This window comes from Mus caroli, unplaced genomic scaffold, assembly GCF_978045245.1.
Source record: "Mus caroli unplaced genomic scaffold, Mus_caroli_1 scaffold_7, whole genome shotgun sequence".
NCBI classification, from domain to species: Eukaryota; Metazoa; Chordata; class Mammalia; order Rodentia; family Muridae; genus Mus; species Mus caroli.
Window position 1 is genome coordinate 102,954,290 of NW_028227262.1, and position 19,100 is coordinate 102,973,389.

At 37.4% G+C, this 19,100-nt stretch overlaps 1 protein-coding gene across 1 annotated transcript in view; it reads right to left on the reverse strand.

Annotated features, from left to right (window-relative positions):
• The window catches only part of Cntnap2 (contactin associated protein 2), a 2,252,040-nt gene that overhangs the window by 821,687 nt on the left and 1,411,253 nt on the right, over window positions 1–19,100 (reverse strand). Inside the window, exon 13 of the mRNA XM_085840650.1 lies at window positions 18,807–19,007. Within this exon, the coding sequence (XP_085696776.1) occupies window positions 18,807–19,007 (201 nt within the window). The remainder of the gene's footprint in view (window positions 1–18,806; window positions 19,008–19,100) is intronic.

Consider the following 19,100-nt stretch of genomic DNA (forward strand, 5'->3'; position numbering starts at 1 on the left):
AGATAATAAGGTCTCTTTACCCCAGTGAATTTTTGCATCTTCGCAATATTTATTACCAGAAAAACTTCCAGAGAGTAAATGTTTTACTTAAGCCATAAGACATTTTTGCTGAGCAAGTGTTTTTCATCTTTATAGTCAGTTTCACACTGGAAGCTTTAATATGAAGGAAATGAACAAAATATCCATGAAAGCTCCCAAGAAACATGCACACACACACACACACACACACACACACACACACACACACACATGTATATTCCTATTTGAGCGTTTATCCCCATGGGGGACCAAAGAAAGAGAGCATCTCAATCACTCATTTTTTCATCCTCATAGAAGTAAGAAAAGATTCAGGATTCAGTTACATCCAAACCACATCTTCTGGCCACCCAGATTTTCCTTTGGTTTACTTATTATTTGAAAAGGAAGTTCACTTGTCTCCATGTAATAATATTGTTGCAAGGTTTTTTTGTTTTGTTTTGTTTTGTTTTTGTTTTTATCTGACATAGGGTGGGTAGAATCTTAAGAAATCATCTGTTGACCCCTCTGTCAATGCTGAGGTCCAAGAGACTCCACTGCAAGTCACATTAAAATGTTAACACGATAGTGACTGGAATGAAAATCACTGAGAAAAAATTAAATGTTTCTGTGCTGCTATGTCTTCACAGGAACCTACAGGAGCAAAGAATCTAACCAAACAAAAGGAGTGGACGTACTGGACAGGATGGAAGTGGAAGGAGAACGATCAAGTTAAATGCTGACTTTAGACAGATAAAAGCCAGAGGAGTAGGCATCACAATTTAAGGACAGCTCATTGCTTTTAACTTTCAACCTTTCTAATTTACTCTCCATGTTCTGATTCCAACTTCAAGAAGCAAACATCTGATTCTAATTTGGCTCCCCACATGGTAGCCCCACAGGGAAAGATTTGGCAGGCTAGACAACCCGCATGTCCAGTCCCCTTAGCATTATATTTTTCTCATTACAAATTAATACGCTGGCATCCAAGTTTGTAATTTGGCTTTGCATGCATCTTGCCCACACAGAAAGTGGCAGCCAAGCCATTCCATCCCTTCAGCAGTTTGATTTTTATTTTAAGTCAATCTAATGACATTTTGATTGTAGATCTCAATCTCACAGACTCTGATTATAATCAGATCAAACAGGAGTGAGCTGATAAATCAGGTTCTGCCAGAAGAGTCTGGCTTTGAATTCTAGGAAACTCATTAAGGTAACGTCAGATCTCTTGACAGACAGCATCGGAGTCTTCTCCATGTGATGTAATTTCATCTCCTAGCATCTGATGCTGCAAACCAAGTTTCTTTTCCTTTCTGACATGTCTGGATGGCATACACAGGCCAGCATTTCACTGTACTTTCCTCAGAAGTCACTGCCAATTCAATCTCGGCTAAATCCTTTCTAATATAAGTGAAGTACAGTGTCTTTCCTTTTTTTCTACTTTCTCATTAGAAATAAAGCTTCCAAGTCAGTCCAACATTATTTTTATTTTCACAGGACTTCTTTTATAGACCTTCCTCCTATAATATAACTCCAATTATATTTCCCCTCAGATCATTCATGATTTTTGGATTTTTTCTGAACCATGCCTGCACATATTTTATTCATTTCAGTAGAGAGGTACAGTTCCTGTTAGGAAGTGATACTCAAAGCAGGCCAAAAGCTCTAAAAGCTTACTTTTAAAGAAAGTTTTAAAATTTTGATTGTTATCTCCACAGTATTCTCTCAGATTACTTTATTCACAATTATTTAACATTATCAAAAACTGCTATCTTCTCTATTGATAGAAACCCAACACCTTGCTAGATATGTATCTATTCATGGTAAAATACTCTGATTCTACTTTGGAAAACTATATCATAATTTCATATTACTTTTGCCTTTTTAATGTTACTTTTAGCCTCTAATTAACTTGTACTTCACAATTGAATATTGTACAGTAATTCTTTGTTATCTCTAGTCTGATTATTTCCTTCCAAATGTTGTTCTCAAGTTCAATAGCAAACATCATTTGCATATAAGTAATTTCATGTGATAAGATTTCTGTAAGTTCTGCATAATGTTACTTCCAGGAAGTTTTCTTCACAGCAAAGTGAAGTCTGCCAACTGCTTTATCATGTTAGGGACAACTTCTGTAGGAAAGTCTTGTTTGGATGGTTCTTTAACAGATAAATAAATAAATAAATAAATAAATAACACATATATTCCACATATTAATATTGTATATATATATATTCCTATACAGAAACAAGCACATTGGCAAATATACCAATTTATGATATAATACCCCTCCATACATATATATCTGTACATACATGCATCTATACATATATTCATACACAGGTATATGAAGTGGAAACTTAAGGGTTCTTTGGAAAGTCAGTTGTGTTGCAAGGTATAAACACATAAAGCAGCGTTTTCCGAAGTGGACACAGGTGAAAGACTAGGGCAGACTTGCGAAAGAATGTTCAGCTGAAGCAGATACAGGAGAAAAGATAATTTTTCTGCTAAAACAAGTACATGAAAGGACACATGATGAAGGATTCTTTGCTAACAACATGCATGTATTGGTCTGCCCTTTCATTTCATAGTTGAGCTGCATTTGTTGAGACTCCATAGAGAGAAACACACCAAAAAAAAAAAATTCTGGTGGTGTGCTACAGTTTTTCAGTTCTTCTGCAGACTCAAACTGATTGGCAGAGTGATGTCAGCTGAGACAAGTGCACATGCTGAGGTAAGACAGGTGCAGAATCAAGACACGTGGAAGACACTTGATGTTTGGACGGTATAAGTAGGATTCAACAGACAGTGACAGAGGCTGAGCTTGACTTACTTATAGAGCTAGTATGCAATTCTTGTGGGTCTCACATCTTCGCTGATCTTTGCTTCCCTGAGAGAGGCATAGCTGAGAACTTCTGGTGTTCCTGTTGGTCCCTCCTGCTGACTCAAGCTGAGGCTGAATCCTGGCTGTCTCTGTTGGTCGTGCCATCACTTCTGATTCCTGTTTGCTATCCTGACTCTACTGAACTGGACTGCTGATGTATCTGTGAAGTGTTTGCAAGTGGATCAAGCTACTGCTGCTAACCTGTGAACTGAATTACCAATTTCCTGACAACATACACAGGAGTTGCTCCAAAGAACCTTTCTAAACAGGTTCACTTCCCCTGTATCCTTTCTTTCTCTCTACCTCTGGTGGGTAGTGGGTTAAAGGGAGGTTAAAGTGCTTAAGAACTATTATTAAAAATAGGCATTTGAAAAAAAAAATTAGCTACAGGTAAAGCCACAGAGTCCATTATGGTTTGGGTACAAAATGTTCTCCAAAAGCCCATGTGGTGAAATCTTGGTCCCCTGTGTAGCAGTGCACAGAGGTCAGGGCTTTAGGAACTATGGATTGTGAAAGCTCTGATCTCCTCAGTGGGTTAGCCCATTGGTGGAATTGTGCTTTAATGTAGTGATTCTCAACCTTCCTAGTGCTGCAGTCCTTTCATACAATTCCTCATGTAGTGACACCATCCATAGAATTATTTCATTACTTCACAACTGTAATTTTACTACTAGTATGAATTGTAATGTTTATATCTGATATGCAACACCTATGAACGGGTCATTAGCCTAAAGGAATGACCATCCAGAGACTGCCCCACCTGGGAATCCATCCCATAAACAACCACCAAAAGCAGACACTATTGTGGATTCCAACAAGAGCTTGCTGACAAGAGCCTGCTATAGCTGTCTCCTGAGAGGCTCTGCCAGTGCCTGACAAATACAGAAGGGGATGCTCACAGCCATCCATTGGACTGAGCACAAGGTCCCCAATGAAGGAGCTAGAGAAAGTACCCAAGGAGCTGAAGGGGTTTGCAGCCCCATAGGAGGAACAACAATATGAACTAACCAGTACCCTCAGAGCTCCAAGGGACTAAACCACCAACCAATGAAAACACATGGAGGGACTCATGGTTCTAGCTGCATATGTAGCTGAGGATGGCCTAGTCCGTCATCAATGGGAGGAGAGGCCCTTGGTCCTGTGAAGGTTCTATGCTCCTTATATATGGGAATACCAGGGCCAGGAAGAGGGAGTGGGTGGTTTGGGGAGCAGGGGAAGGGGGGAGGGGATAGGGGTTTTTCAGAGGGGAACCTAGGAGTGGGATAACATTTGAAATGTAAATAAAAATAAAATATCTAATAAAAAGGAAAGAAAAAAATGGGTCATTTGCTCCCCAATGAGAACAACTGTTTTAATGGGTTTGGGAAGGGTGTTTGCTTGCTTGTTTGTTTAATTTTGCATGTGTTCTCTTTCTTATATCTTCCTGGCTGTCATAAGGCAAGCAGACTGACTTCCCCATACTTTTTCCATCATGTGTTTCCTTATCACATAACCTAATCAAAGGGTCTAAACTCCCATCAAAAGTTGGTTTTTCCAGTAACAGAATGCTGACAAACACAGATCTAGATATAGATACATATATAATGAAAAAGATAGATAAATGTAGAAATAAAGTCACGGAGAGAAATGTAGATTGAGGATTTCATGCTTAATTTAAACAGTCTACTTTTTTCAGGATGGAATAAGAATAACATATTACCCAAGAACAGAAGGAAGAAATTGTTACCAATAATGATCCTATAATTTCATTACCAAGCTTATATTAACTATATTGATATTGTCTATATATTTAAAAAGTCTTCAAAATATTCTATACAAAATATGTACTTTAAGGAATCTACCAAATTAATTTATATTTTTGTTGTATTTTATTAGCTTAAATAATGTGAGCCTGGTTATTTCAAAATTTAAGTCCTTTATGAAATTTATGTGGTTTGGATGCGATGACAATAGTTTGAAAGGATCTTTTCTTCACTGTCTTTATTGATACTACTTCACAGCACTCCCTATTTTTTCATCAGAACTTTATACATTATTTTTTTTTTTTTTTGAGACAGGGTTTCTCTGTGTAGCCTTGGCTGTCCTGGAACTCACTCTGTAGACCAGGCTGGGCTCGAACTCAGAAATCTGCCTGCCTCTGCCTCCCAAGTGCTGGGATTAAAGGCATGTCCCAACTTACCTGGCCCAACCTTATACATTATTTGATTAACTCTCTAAATGAGCCAAAGGCTTTGTCTGTTCTGATCAAGTTTAAAATTTCTTCCCTTAGACTTGAAAATCTACTGCCCATTTGCACATTCTTGTTGCTTTGGTTATGTTACTACTTTGATGGTTTGATATACATATGGCATGAAAGGCTTGGCTTCTAGATAGGTTGCAGTGAGTGCCTCCAAAGCTAGAAGGATTTGGGTCCACTAACATTAAAATACAGTTATGTAAAAGCTGTGACTCCAACTCTAACCTGCAGGCTGGCTTTAGAGTGGGCTTGCTATAAGTGTATCAGTGTCTTTGCTGTCCCAGCATGCTCGAGGCTGTTTCCCCTGTGTGTCTGAACATTGCTCTCTGTTCTGGCTTCACTATGTGTTTCTTTTCTGTGTCTCCTCTGTGTCATTCCTCTCAGTCATACACAAGATCTACCTCAGCAGAGGCATTTCCCATTCCAAACAGGAAACAACTCCCTACTCTAAAAGCAAAGGTACAGTCTCAGTGACTGGGATTATCTGTCTCTATCAGTGTCCCACGACTACAGACTATCAAGTGCTTTGCCGACTGGGCAGACCAACCCATCTGATCTACCTATTGGGAACTCTCAGAAAACCAGAGTAAATTAACAAATTGAGAAAGCAGCATTGGTTGTGTTGTTTATGTTAAATGTAGGTATACAAGTGTCTTCTGGAAAGATTTTTTTTAAGAAAGAAAATGTTAACATCGAGTGTTCATATTTTATCTGAAAAGAAATGGATATAACCTTTTGTAACATTTTTCAATTTCATCAACATGCAATTTGCATGTTCTGAAATATCTTGATATTAAAACATGAAAGTCAAGACTCTTTTAAAAGAGAGGGTTGTTTTCATTTCTTTCACATCAAATGTTTCCCAATATGCTCACAAACAAATTGTCAGCCAAACCATCATTTCTTAAAATGCTTGTCAATGCCAGAGAGAATACATTGTTCAAGGACCCAGACACAAATATAGCAGAGGTCTGCCTATTCAGGCCTCAGTTGGAGAAGATGTACTTACTCCTGGAGAGACTTGAGGCCCCAGGAAAGGGAGAGGCCTAGTGGCAGGGTACAGCCTCTCGAAGGCAAGGATGAGAAAGAATAGGATGAGGAACTGTGGGAGGGGAAGCCAAGGGGGAGTAACCAATGGAATATAAATAAAGAAAATAATAAGAATTCAACACACACACACACACAAGAACAAAAAAAAATGTTAGTATAGGAGGGGTGAGAACAAACATCAGTCAGAAAAGTTCTTGACTCACAGCATGTTGTTCTGAGTTCAATCCCAGAACCCATATAGGACTGTAAATGTATGGTCCAAGTACTGGAGAGGTGTAGATAACTAGATCCCTGGAGCTTGCTGTCCAATCAATATAGCCTAATTGTGAGCTCCAAGTTCGGTGAGAAACTGAATCAATAAAAATTGGTGTATGATGACAGAATTACATCTGAGTTTTTTTTTTGTTTGTTTGTTTTTTTGTTGTTGTTGTTTTTTTGTGTGTGTGATCCATGTATGCAGGCACACACCTATGTGAAGACACATGCACATACACACTCATATGCATCCACACAAACACACACACAAAGAATTGGAAAAGGAAATGTGGCAGAGTAATATTGGTGTGGTGGAAGATTTGATAAAGTATGTGTTCATTTCTCTCAACAGAAAGACTTCTTTTGAAGCAGTCTGTTGAAAGAATTACTGAGTGAAGTCTATGTCCCTGTGACAAATGCAATCTTGCTGAATGAAATGTGTAATAAAGCCATCTGCATCCTTGCTTCAAACAACACATGGAAATGGAAAGGCTTTTTCCTTTAATGAATCTTCTAAATCCATTTGAATTCATAGAATCATGGTTCTTGTCACTCAATGGCAGGATATTTTATTTAGCAATTTGATGGACATAAGATTCACTTGCACCTTCATCAGCAAAGCAAAGTTGTTGGGTTTGAATAATCCCTCAGTCCACAACAGGCATGCCCTGCCTGCCTATGATGGTGCAGCCATACATTCATCAATAGGAAATAAATTCTCACTTACTCTAGAATTGGATTTTTCAGTAGCTCATCTTAGAAGTAACCTTCACTGGCTATAATGAATGTTTTGTCACCTTAGGTACAATGTCCAGTCTTATAAATGACAAATCCAGGTTGTAAATGTGATGGAATTGCAGAGTGGATTTTACATAAGAGATTATTCTAGCTGATCTACATGATTTCCTTCAGTGGTTAGGAATCCTAGAGGGAAGGTTGAAAACATCCTTCAGAAGACACTTATAGCTGGCTGCTGTAGCTCCACCTAAGTGCCCCACTTTGTTCCTCTTGAGGATGAGCCTCATTTTGAATTTGCCTAGATAGGCTTCACAATTCCATAAGCCAGTACCTGGCAGTAAATCTCCTTCCCTGGTTATGTGCCTGGATGAAGATGAAGCAATAGCTCTTCATAACAGTGCTCTAGATCCCCTACTCCCTGCCCTTCTAGTACCAGCCCAAAGATTCCTAGCCTTCCCTCCTAAAGGAACCCCTGCAAGCAAGCAGAGTGAGAATCTAGTTCACAAAACGTGGGCCCACATTTCTAGAAATTGTAATGGATTCCAAGTTGTTTTGATGTTTTATCAGTGATAAGTTCTAAAGTCCTAAACAAAATGCCTTTATTGTTATCACTTTAAAACACCAGCTCATTTTTTAAATTACTCTGCTTGATCGGGCTGTATTTTCAAAGCACCTGTCAAAGAATTACATTAAAAGAGGAAATTAGCAATTCTGTAGTAATATTCTAGGGACTCCAGAGTAAACTGTGTATTTTTTTCTTTGAGATTGGATCTTACTATGCAGCTTAGGCTGTACTCAAACTTATGATCTCCCTGCCTATCTTTCCTAGTGTGGGGATTATAGTTGTGTGGTACCTCATGCATCTGGGAGAGCAGTTTCATAGCAAAACTGATATTTCTTTTAGTATCTTGCGTCAAAGACATGTTTTAAGCATAATATATAATATCTGACAAATCAGATATATTCTCATAAGAATGGATAATTTAAACAAATCACAAGTAAATATCATTAATGACTAGATATGGGCAAGAAAAGATAACAAAACTAATTTAATCCTATTTTAGTGGACAATATGTGTGGATGTAAGCATAAAAGAATATTAAAATTCAAAGTCCTCAACTTTAAGATCTTTGCCTAAAGTGCTGCTATCATTGAAGATTTAGTATATGTTATTTCATTTATCCAATCTCTAAGGAGAATTTTTATAAATGTCATTGTGTTTTGTTCAGTGAGGAAGAGTCACTTGGTATGAGATTTTTAAAAATAAGATCAACCTACTGTTTTATTTTAAAATTGGATAAAAGATATTTATTTCTTCACTTATATGCTTTTTTATTAAAAAAACAACTAAAAGTGCAAATGATAAGTCATTGGCTTTATGATCTCTTAATATATTGAGGTTTAACTAGTTCACATTAGAAGAAATGCAATATGTAGTAACATTCATAGAAAATTTAGTGATAGTATAGTCTCTGTGATGTTATAATTTTCACACATAACATTTGTTTAGAAGACATTACTAATAGTATATTGTCCTGACAGAAGACCTCAGAAAACATATGGCCAAATAGCTACAAGGAAAAATCAATCTAATATCTGTAATTCTCATACACACTTTAAATTTACACTTACTTAAAAGACAGCCTTGTTTTCAAGTATCTACTTGAAAAATTTTGAGCATCAACATTTAGATTCTGTCTTAACTAGAAGGACATAAGAAGACAGTTTGTCAACTCTATGCATTGATAGAATAAACTACCCCACAAAATGCCCATGTTTCCATCTTTACTAAGGAAATTGAATTATAAATGCATTATACACACATGTGTGAGTAAGTGTAGAAATAATCGGTTCTTACTGATTTGTGGAGGATACATCATCCTTGATGCCTCACCTCAGAGATCATCAAGTTTGCAACTTGGGAGATCCAGATGATAAAGAGACCATTACTGTTCCTTCTCTGTCTTGTTACCAACATTTTTTTCTAAAGACTCCTTTACAATTTGCAAACTTCATCCTTAAAATTATCAGTAATACTTTACTCCTTTTGTTCTGCTCAAGATTCCTCTATGTGGTCACCTGTCCACCTTTAAACATTCTGAAAATCATCATGAACTCTTTCTTTCCTCCATTCATTCTTCAGTTTTCCTTTTCATTCATTGTGTGTGTGTGTGTGTGTGTGTGTGTGTGTGTGTGTGTGTATTAAACAGCAAGCTTCATGAAAAAGTTTCCATACTCTGATTCAGTTAGTTTTGACTGTTCTGATCATCACTTTCCTATCTCTTCTCATAGCTGCATCCTCTCCCCACATCATCACCTCTCTTTCTTTTAACTGGTGTTTCTTTTCCTTTCCTTCTGTCTTCTGTTTTCACTCCTCCTGTAATACCTCATCCAACAAAGCATCCACTGCTTTTTACAGATCTCTACCTTGGCTATGCTCATTCACACATAGAAAGACTACATTTCTCCTTCCACTATAGCTATGACTGGCAAAGCATATGTCTCGTTTTGGATCATAAAATGTGAACTAAATGGGAAGAGCCAGAGCTAAAATCTCAGACTCATGGGTCCTTGGAGCATCCATTATGCAGGTTGCATAAAACCAAAGCAGACTAGAAAGCTGAGGCAAAATCAGACTTTTAATGACATCACAGAGATAGGTCAGTTTGGACTGTGTCCTCTGCTATTGTAACACAAACACAGAACAGAAAGCATGGGACCCCTTGCACTTCATTTTAGTTATTAGATATGATTACATTGCAATAAAGGGAAAACCTGCATTCATCTTTTTAGTGCCAATTAAAAGTATTTGTGCTCCATGTGCCATCACAGGCCTGTCTTCTCAGTGCCAGCTTTTCAAACAGTCTACTCTCCAGATTTCCCTTAATAAGGATCCCTGCTAGGAAGGCTGAGGACCTCAGCTCAGGTTTCCCAGTTAGAAGCCTGAGCCATCCTGGAATTTCCCTCATTTACTCAATGCATGCCATTTGACACTTTCACCTGATCCTTGAACTCATCTGTCTTCCTCCCTCAGTCTTTGTGGGTCTCTCAGAAAGCCATATATGCTATGCTGTTCAGTTCCTTTACAGCAGCTCTGTCTTCTAGTTCACTATCCGTATGACAGCCTGGATGCACAGCTTACAGCCAACCCTTTCCCCTCCAAAGAAAATAAATTTAGGTGTGAAATCCAAAAGAGGCTCATCATTGTTCTCAAGCTTCTGTCCTGCCTCTGGGGTTTCAGGTTCTCCTCCAGCATCTTACTTCCTTCAGTTAAGTTCTGCACTGCTTCATTTCAGCATCAGTAAGTATGTGCCAGCTCTAACCTGGAACAACTCGTCCATTTAATCTTCATTAACTTCGGTGAATTCTTCCATTTTAGCTTATATGCTACATTTCCTGAGGCACAGGAAACTCACATGCATCAGCCACCATTAATTCCCCTTTACATTTTTCTAATTGAGCCTCTCATAACTGCCTGTCAATGCTTTACACAGCATCTCATAGCCCTTCTCTCTGTTGCCACTCTGTTTCTTGGTTGACAATGTCAAAATATAGCTTTTCCCTCTTGCTTTGCTTAGCTTTCATTTTAAAACATTTATTTATTCTCTCTCTTCTTCGTGTGTGTGTGTGTGTGTGTGTGTGTGTGTGTATGTGTGTGGCTGCATTCATATAGAGAGATGATTAGATGACAATATGCATTTTTTTTCTTTTCTTCTACCCTGTGGGTCCTAGGCATTGAACTCAAGTCATCAGGCTTGGCGGTATTGTACATCTACCTCTTAAACCTGGACCTACATTTTTATTTACATGGAACTTTAGTAAAGACTTTAAACTTCCTGTCTAGCCTACATTGGCCTTAATATTGCCTTAGTGGTGGTGCAAATTCAGGGACTTATGATACTATTTTAAGTAGTACTGGGGATTGAACCCAGGGCTCCCTGCATGTTAGGTAAGCACTCTTCCAGTAGAGCTACTCTGCTGGTCCCCAATTATATGCTTCAGTGGTGTCTTTGTTTGTCTAATTAAACCAAGTCCTGAAGTTGTAATACAAAAACCAGGACCCATAACCAATTAGATAAATGTTTAACCTTTTGATTAATATACTGACTAGTAACAATGAGGTTCATTTACTTAAAACAATTTTTACCTGGAGTTGGTTAACACTCTTTAAAAGGCTATTTGCTTTCAAAAGTTAAAAGCCAACATTGTTTTAGAATAAAAGTCAGAAAAACAGTTTTCTTAAAAAAATACACAACAGTTTAGATTTTTTTCTAAAAATAGGTTATAAGTCTCAATGCTAAAGTTGTGTTTTCTTCTCTTTTGGATGCCACTAAATCACAGTTTAGTATCTTCAAGAGTATATAGAATTTTACACAGCTTACTTTATAGGCAAAGATTGTGAACATAACTCCTTTTCAATAGATACAAAATCTAATAGTAAACTACCCAAAAGTATGGATTATTTATATGGCTTCTTCCAACATAACAAAGCAATAAAAGTATGACTTATGAGAACTAGGCTATATTGAGAAATTAAAAGAAATGAAGCCCTGGAAACCAACAAACAGCACTAAATATCATCAAGACAACATGAAACACAGCCAACCACATTTCTGCAATTAAATAAATCTTCATATATGCAGGGAATAAATACTTCAGGAGAAGGTTTCGAATTAGAAACTATAATATGATTTGTAAAGCAAATATATGAGTGCAATATTTTCAAAGACGTACAGATACATGCCTTTAAGCAGGCTAGCAGGTTCTGTCCAAATAAGTTAAATGCCTTAGTCATCTGAAAGCTCTGGGGTTATTTACTAGTTCTGTATTTCTATAGCATCAAAATGTATCTTTCTTCCAACATCTGACTTATCATATTCGAGTTCTTAATTTGTATAAGGCGCTGGTGTATGTGTGAGGGGTATATGTGTAAATGTGCATATATGTGGGTGGTTGGGAGTACCTTTGTGTGTGTGTGTGTGTGTGTGTGTGTGTGTGTGTGTGTGTGTGTGTGTATGTATGTACAAGAAGAGGTAAAAGGGCAACTTAGGTGTCATTCCTCAGACTCTGTCTATCATCCTTCCTTTCTCTCTCTCTCTCTCTCTCTCTCTCTCTCTCTCTCTCTCTCTCTCTCTTTCTTTCTTTCTCTCTTTCTTTCTCACTGGCCTAGAGCTTGTAAGTTGGCTAGACAGGGTACCAGTAAGTGCTAGGGATCTGCTCATCTCTACCTTCTCAGTCTCAGTTATAGAATTATAAGTACATGTGATTGAACTCAAGCTTTTCAACAAAAAGAGATTTACTTAAAATCATAAGAGGCCATTAATAAGTAAAGAAAGGACCTTGCAAGCAAAACAGAGAATCATGGATAGATATTCTCCCTTAAATTTCCTAAACCCTAAGTTGTGCACACACTGCCTGTTGCCTTGGCAAAGGAATGAAAACCAAGGGCTGAGGAGAGGAACACGATGAAGTCCGCATCTCACATGACATCTAGTCACATCTCAGCTGGGAGTTTACAAACACACTCAGACAAGAGAAAGGAAAATGTTATCCTAAATGTTCAAGTTTATATTTTATATTAAATGTATACTTAGACTGCTGTATAATCTGATTAGGTTCTATAATTGAAATGGCTTTAGGGTATGGCTGAACTATCTCTGAGGTTCATACTAGGTAGTCACAGTTTTCAACTGAAAACCCATGCTCCTATGTATGGAAACCTAGGTTTAGCTTAGTCTTGTGTAATGTCCAAAGATGATTGCCAACATTCTATTGTCAAGCTGACCAGTTTCTTGTACGATTGTATTCTTGAATTTACAGACTCTCAGAAATATTTTGTCCATGAATATTCACAGTGACTCTTACAAAGAATTTTGCTTTTTCCCCAGGGTCGAGTTGATGGTAATGTGTGTGTGTGTGTGTGTATGTGTGTCCACACCTCAATCTTCTATAAATGTCATTTGAGCATTTTATTTGAATAACAAGCTTGGGAAAAGAAATTAGACGGTGGAGGACAATGCTGAGCAAGGATTCTATGCTATTAAAAATGCCCAAGACACTAGCTTCTCTATAAAAACCCATTGGTTATTTTAAACTAAAGCCCACTGGCTAACTTCTGCAATAGTCTGATTAATAACCCAAGAAGTTTAAAATATTGAAAGTGGTGAAAGCAAAATGAGGGAGCAACTTTTTAAAATATAGGTTCTGGATCAAACTCAGGTCCCCACGGTTAGCATGTAAATACTGACCAAATATCTCTTCTACCTCTCAAGTTCTTACAGCCTTTATTTCTGAAGCAGATTCAAATTTTCAATGATTTTTGCCTTTATATTACTATGTTCTTAATTCTGAGGCTATCAAACTAAAGACATACTATTGGATAATCACTATTGCTTTTCTCAACTTGGGAATCCCCATTGAAATAAGCTCATTCTGACTTATATACGAAACTACATACAAATTTTTATTACTTTTGTTTCTGTATGTTTATATGGTTGGTTAAGAATAAATGAATTGATAATTAAATTGAAGATCAGAAATGACTATAAGGAATGGTCAAACTATTATTTTGTTTATAACTTTCTCTATTATTTAGGACTACCTTCGGAGAGAGAAGCCCCTACAGAGGCAGAGTTCTCTAGGTTTTTTGTTGTTGTTGTTGTTTTGTTTTGTTTTTTTGTTGTTGGTTATGTTTTTTTGGGGGAGGGTCTGGGGATCAAACACGGGTCACAGATCCTTAGGCTTGTATGACAAGCCCTTTACTAACTGAGTTATCTCCTTAGTCTCCAAAGCATTATTTTAAGAGTGATTCAAATTTTGTAATAACAATGGATGTAATACCATAAGCCACACGTTACCCTCCTTATAAAAGTTGTAAGAAACCAATACTGAATGAATGAATCTACAGTTGCTAGCTAATGGTACTGCACAAGCAAATACTTGTCTGTGTACATTCACAAGCTCCATGTGCCTTTTAATTCTTAGTTCTATGTGTTTTAGAAGTTACAGAGCCCCAAGTGACATCTGGAGAGTAAGCCTCTTAAAACAAAAATAACATTTAAGTGCATAGCTATTACAGCCTCATTTGATATTCATTTTAATTGAAATGACTATAATGAATATACTTTGCATTCAAATATGTGCCACAAATGCTTCTGAGAAAGTTCCAGTATAATTCAGTCTTAGTTACAGAAAGATTAAATGGATATTTAAAATCAGATGTTACCATGAAAGAGGAAAAAAATTACAGCAAGCATTAATTCCTTAAAAACAACAAATTAAAGATTTTTATTAAATTCCCACTTTCTTATTTTGTTTGCTACAGAATGCAGTACACAGGGCACTTTGCTATGTTAGCTACCCCTACTTGTGTCTGCTGTTCTACACAGTAGCTCACTAAGTAAGAAGAAACAGAGAATGTGGAAAAGGACTCTGAAGTGTAGGCAGAAATCTGCTTTACAGAATGCAGAAATTGTTCCAACTGGATTAAAAACACTGTCATATTACTGTGATTTAGCTGAAAAAGTAGTGAATTATATATGCTGTTTATTTTAGTTGGTCAGAGAATCCCTATTCCTTTTAGTCTTTCCCCACATAAAGAACTAACTACTTAGATTTAAACAGGAGATGCACTCAAGACACAAACAGTGCTTCCCAACGATGGCTAATAAAATCATCCATGAATGTTTACTGAAGTCAGCCATTCCTGGATCCAAACAAATACAACACCTATGTGTGGGGCCCTAGCACCAGTATTGGATGCTTGTTCCTACATAGAAAAAAATGTCGGCAGGTTGATAAGGGAATATCTTCAGGAATTCACTTTTATTCAAATTAGCAAGCCTGTATCAAGAACAGATCCTGTGTAAATGACAGTATGTTAGGGTGTTTTAGTGGAAAATGAGGCAGAGTGAGTGTAGAAGGCAGAGGAGATGAGGGAAACCAGGAGAACAAAACCCTCTAAATAAAATAAACATAGCTCATATAAACTCACAGAGTTTGAAGCAGCAAGCACAGAACCTAAATGGGTATGCACCAGGCCCTGGACATTCATTTTATAGCTTTCAGTTTAGTATTACAATGGGACGTGTGTGTGTGTGAATAAATGGGTCTCTGATCTTTGTGACTTCTCTTGGTGCTCTTTTCCTTCTGTTGGTTTGGCTTGTCCAACTTTGACGAGACTGTGTTTGTTTTATGTTATATTTTATTTTGTTATGTTTTGTTGTTATCTCTTAGAAGCCTGCTCTTTCTAATGAGACTGAAAGAGAGTGGATTCAGATGGGAGGGGAGGTGGGCAAGAACTAGGAGAAATAAAGGGAGGGGAAACAGCAATCAGAATATAATGTATGAGAAAAGAATATTATTTTAATAAAATGAGGGGAAGGGGAGAAAGAAAAGAATCATAGACTATTAAAAAATGCATGACATACATGGTGGTAATTTTCAAAGAGTATTTTAAGTACAATGACAATCTATAAATGTATTAAAACACAATGTTGGATTCTCTGAAAACATAAGTAAAATAATGTTATTTATTGACCAAATACATATTCTTACTTTTGCCCATGGCTGGGATAAAATATCTTGAAAAAGAGAAACATAGAGGAGAAAAGGGTTTGCTTGGCTCACAGTTCAAGTTTATAATCCATCATTTTAGGGAAGTCAAGGCAGAAGCTTGAAACACCTAATTCTATTAGATCCACTATTAAGGAGCAATGAATTAACTCATGAATGCCAGTGGTCAGCTGTCTCTACTCTTAAACACTTAAAGATCTCCTGCCTAGGGAATGCTGTCACCCACAGTGGGGCACTCATTCCTTAAATAGTCAATATCATCTCCCAGAGACAAAGCTGATCTCTAATGCCTCCTATTTATACTTCTCTGAAGTGATTCTAGATTGTGCCAACTTGACAGTTAAAACTATCACATTTCCCTTATTTTTCTTAGAGATTTTTATATCATGTTATATCAAGGAGAGTAATACATTTGTGAGGTTCCGTGTGACTGATAGAAAAACAGTATCAGTGAAGAAAAGAGCAAAGTCTACTCATAAGACCAAGGGAATTAGAGGTTAGTTGCCTTAAGCCTTAAATTGGTTCTCCCGGTACCTAAACTGTAAGTTATTTCTATACTTATTTGGCAACTCTACTGTGGTTTTACAAACTATTAATGTATTTTAACTACTAGAAAAAATTATAATAAAAATTTGACTATACCAATGCAAGCACCAAGATTTGTTTCTAGTGAGCAATTTGTCTCACTCCTCTGCCATGCTAAGACTGAAGAACTAACTAACTTAAATCTGGTCTGTGAGGAACATTCATTCATGTAACTGAAACAAGCTGATGAAATACATTAGTGACTCCTGCTGCCCCCAATTTTTCCCAATCCTTGGTTACTGCTTGATAGCAGTAGAAGCAGGATTCAATCAAAATTGCTGTGAGCAGAAAAGGGTATCAGAAACATCTGTTAGATTGTGTGGAATTCTCAAATTCTCAGAGTTGTTCTGCAGCCCACTCAGATTTTCCATCATCTGAGATCTCACCATATATCTGCTAGAACTGCCAAGAAAAATGCCCAAAGCAGGCATGCAGGTGAGCAGTTGGAAAGTGAACCTTGTGATTCAGGAGTAGGAAGCCTACGTTCGAGGAGTTGGTAGATGTAGTTTGGCATGCTGGAGTCCTCACTGACTCCATACATGGCAGAGTGTGATTTATTCATTCTTTGAGGCTGCCAGTTCTGTTGAAATCAGGACATCTCCATCCTCACTACATTTAACAGTCTTACTTCCTAATACAGCCACTTTGGGAAGCAGGGCTACCATATATGTACCATGCTCATTGAATGGGACTCACAACAAATGCATACTCTCAACTTTACTTTAGACCCATTACATTAAAATCACAAGCAGTAGGATCCAGCAGTTCTACTTTCCAAACTCATGTGTATTCTTTTTAAGCACACCTAGTTTCAAAAGGACAGGGTAGGAACTCAATCTACAGCATAGCATTTACTTGCATCCAGACCCATGCCCGTATTCACTTCCCACGTTAGGGCTTCTGACCAGTGCCAGAAGGGCCATTCATATCACACCTACTGCTATTCAGTTGCCAACATCAATCTGGATATTTCTTTCTGCTTTTTTAATGACACATTAATTCAATATGCCAACATAAACATCTTTCCTCCAAACAACCCCTGCCTTAATTTTCTAAACCTATCACTTTCATATTTTCAGGTTTTACTCTCCTACAGTCTATGCAGTAAATTGTGAACAATCTGATATCACAAGGCTTTGCACAAGAGAAACACACAAACATCACAATCATGTATTACTTTGTGTCTAGCTCTTCTCTGAAAGCTTTCCCCAAATAATGCTAAATCAGATAATCCACTGTTGATTTAGGGAATCACATGGCCTACTAGTCTTTGACACAATCCAATGTTATAATATTGATTATTAATTAAAAATGCCATTCATTTCTTTAAACACCATAGACTTCATACATTCCTAATATAGCATCTCACCAAAGCAGACGTCGTTTTCCTAATTTTGACAGTAAAAAAAGGATGGGAAACTGAGGCTGGATAGCAAATATACATAGTACAACATGGTTCTTACATTACATCCTTGAATACTGTTCTTGCCACAAGAAAGTAAGCATATGCAAATTAGCTTAATTTAGCTATTCCACAATAGTATTTCAAAGTATGCTGCATATGATAAATATATCTTATACAGTTTTACTTACTGCATTAGATAAGCAAATATTCGCAAAGGAGTTCAAATTCAACGAGTATCCAAAGACACATCTGGAAAACCTCAAGGCTGCAAATCAAAAAGCCCTATTCCCTCCACTCAAGGCTCATGCTTATTTTTGCAGCTATGTTATGGACCAAATAATGCATATCCTTGCAAATTTTGATGCAAATTTAAAGTAAATTTAATGGCATGTCCCACCCCTAACACATAAGGTTTTTTTGCAGAGAAGGTATTCTCAGTATAAACTTGGGGGATTCCTTAGTCTCTAAACCCCAAACCACCTTGTGTACACATATACATGCACACCTTCATACACGCATACACTATCTACCACTGAAATAGACTGCCATGAAAGCAACTTCAGAGTGGGCTTCCTCAGACAGATACTGTTAAATGACAGCAGAGAGCCCTAAAATCTCTCACTGCTCTATACTAGATTTCCTGGCAGACAGCCTTCAAAAGGCTTTCATCTTTACATTAAAGACACTGGAGGGACTCAAAGAGAATCACTTGAAAGCTCACAAGAAGCTCTGACAAACTTTTGCCCAAGGCAACTGCTTGATAAACGAGCATTAACAGCACACACACGCGCGCACACACACACACACACACCACTATATATATGAAAAATCTATAAATCTAAAATAATGACATCGCTTATTTTAAAATAATCATGCATTAGAAGCTTCATTGTCCAGAAAACAAAAACAAGCCCAGTGATTACATTGGACTTATTTATAGCCATCTGCACATTGAGGACTGAAGACTGGACAATAAGATAATAAGCCACACCTGTTGGATTGTTTAGGCAATTGCAAACACCAGCTGAGATAGTAATTAAAAGTAATGTTCCATCACAGCCTACCTGGGGTGTTCAACAACCTGGACATCCTGCAGAAGTAGGAGACATACTGTTCGCAGTACTCAGCGCTGCTGGTGATGGCACTGATCTGGTCCATGGAGGCACTGTAGATGAGCTGTGTCACAGAGTACTTTTCTGGGTTGTAGCCTACCACTGTCGTCTGCATCTGTAAGTCATGAGACACTATGGTCCACACCTTGTCCTCTGTGAGCAAAGAAATAATTAAGACAGTGACTCATTAGTACTCCAGTGCTGCTTCAAATGTCAGAAGATAATTGAACCACATTTTAGCTGTTA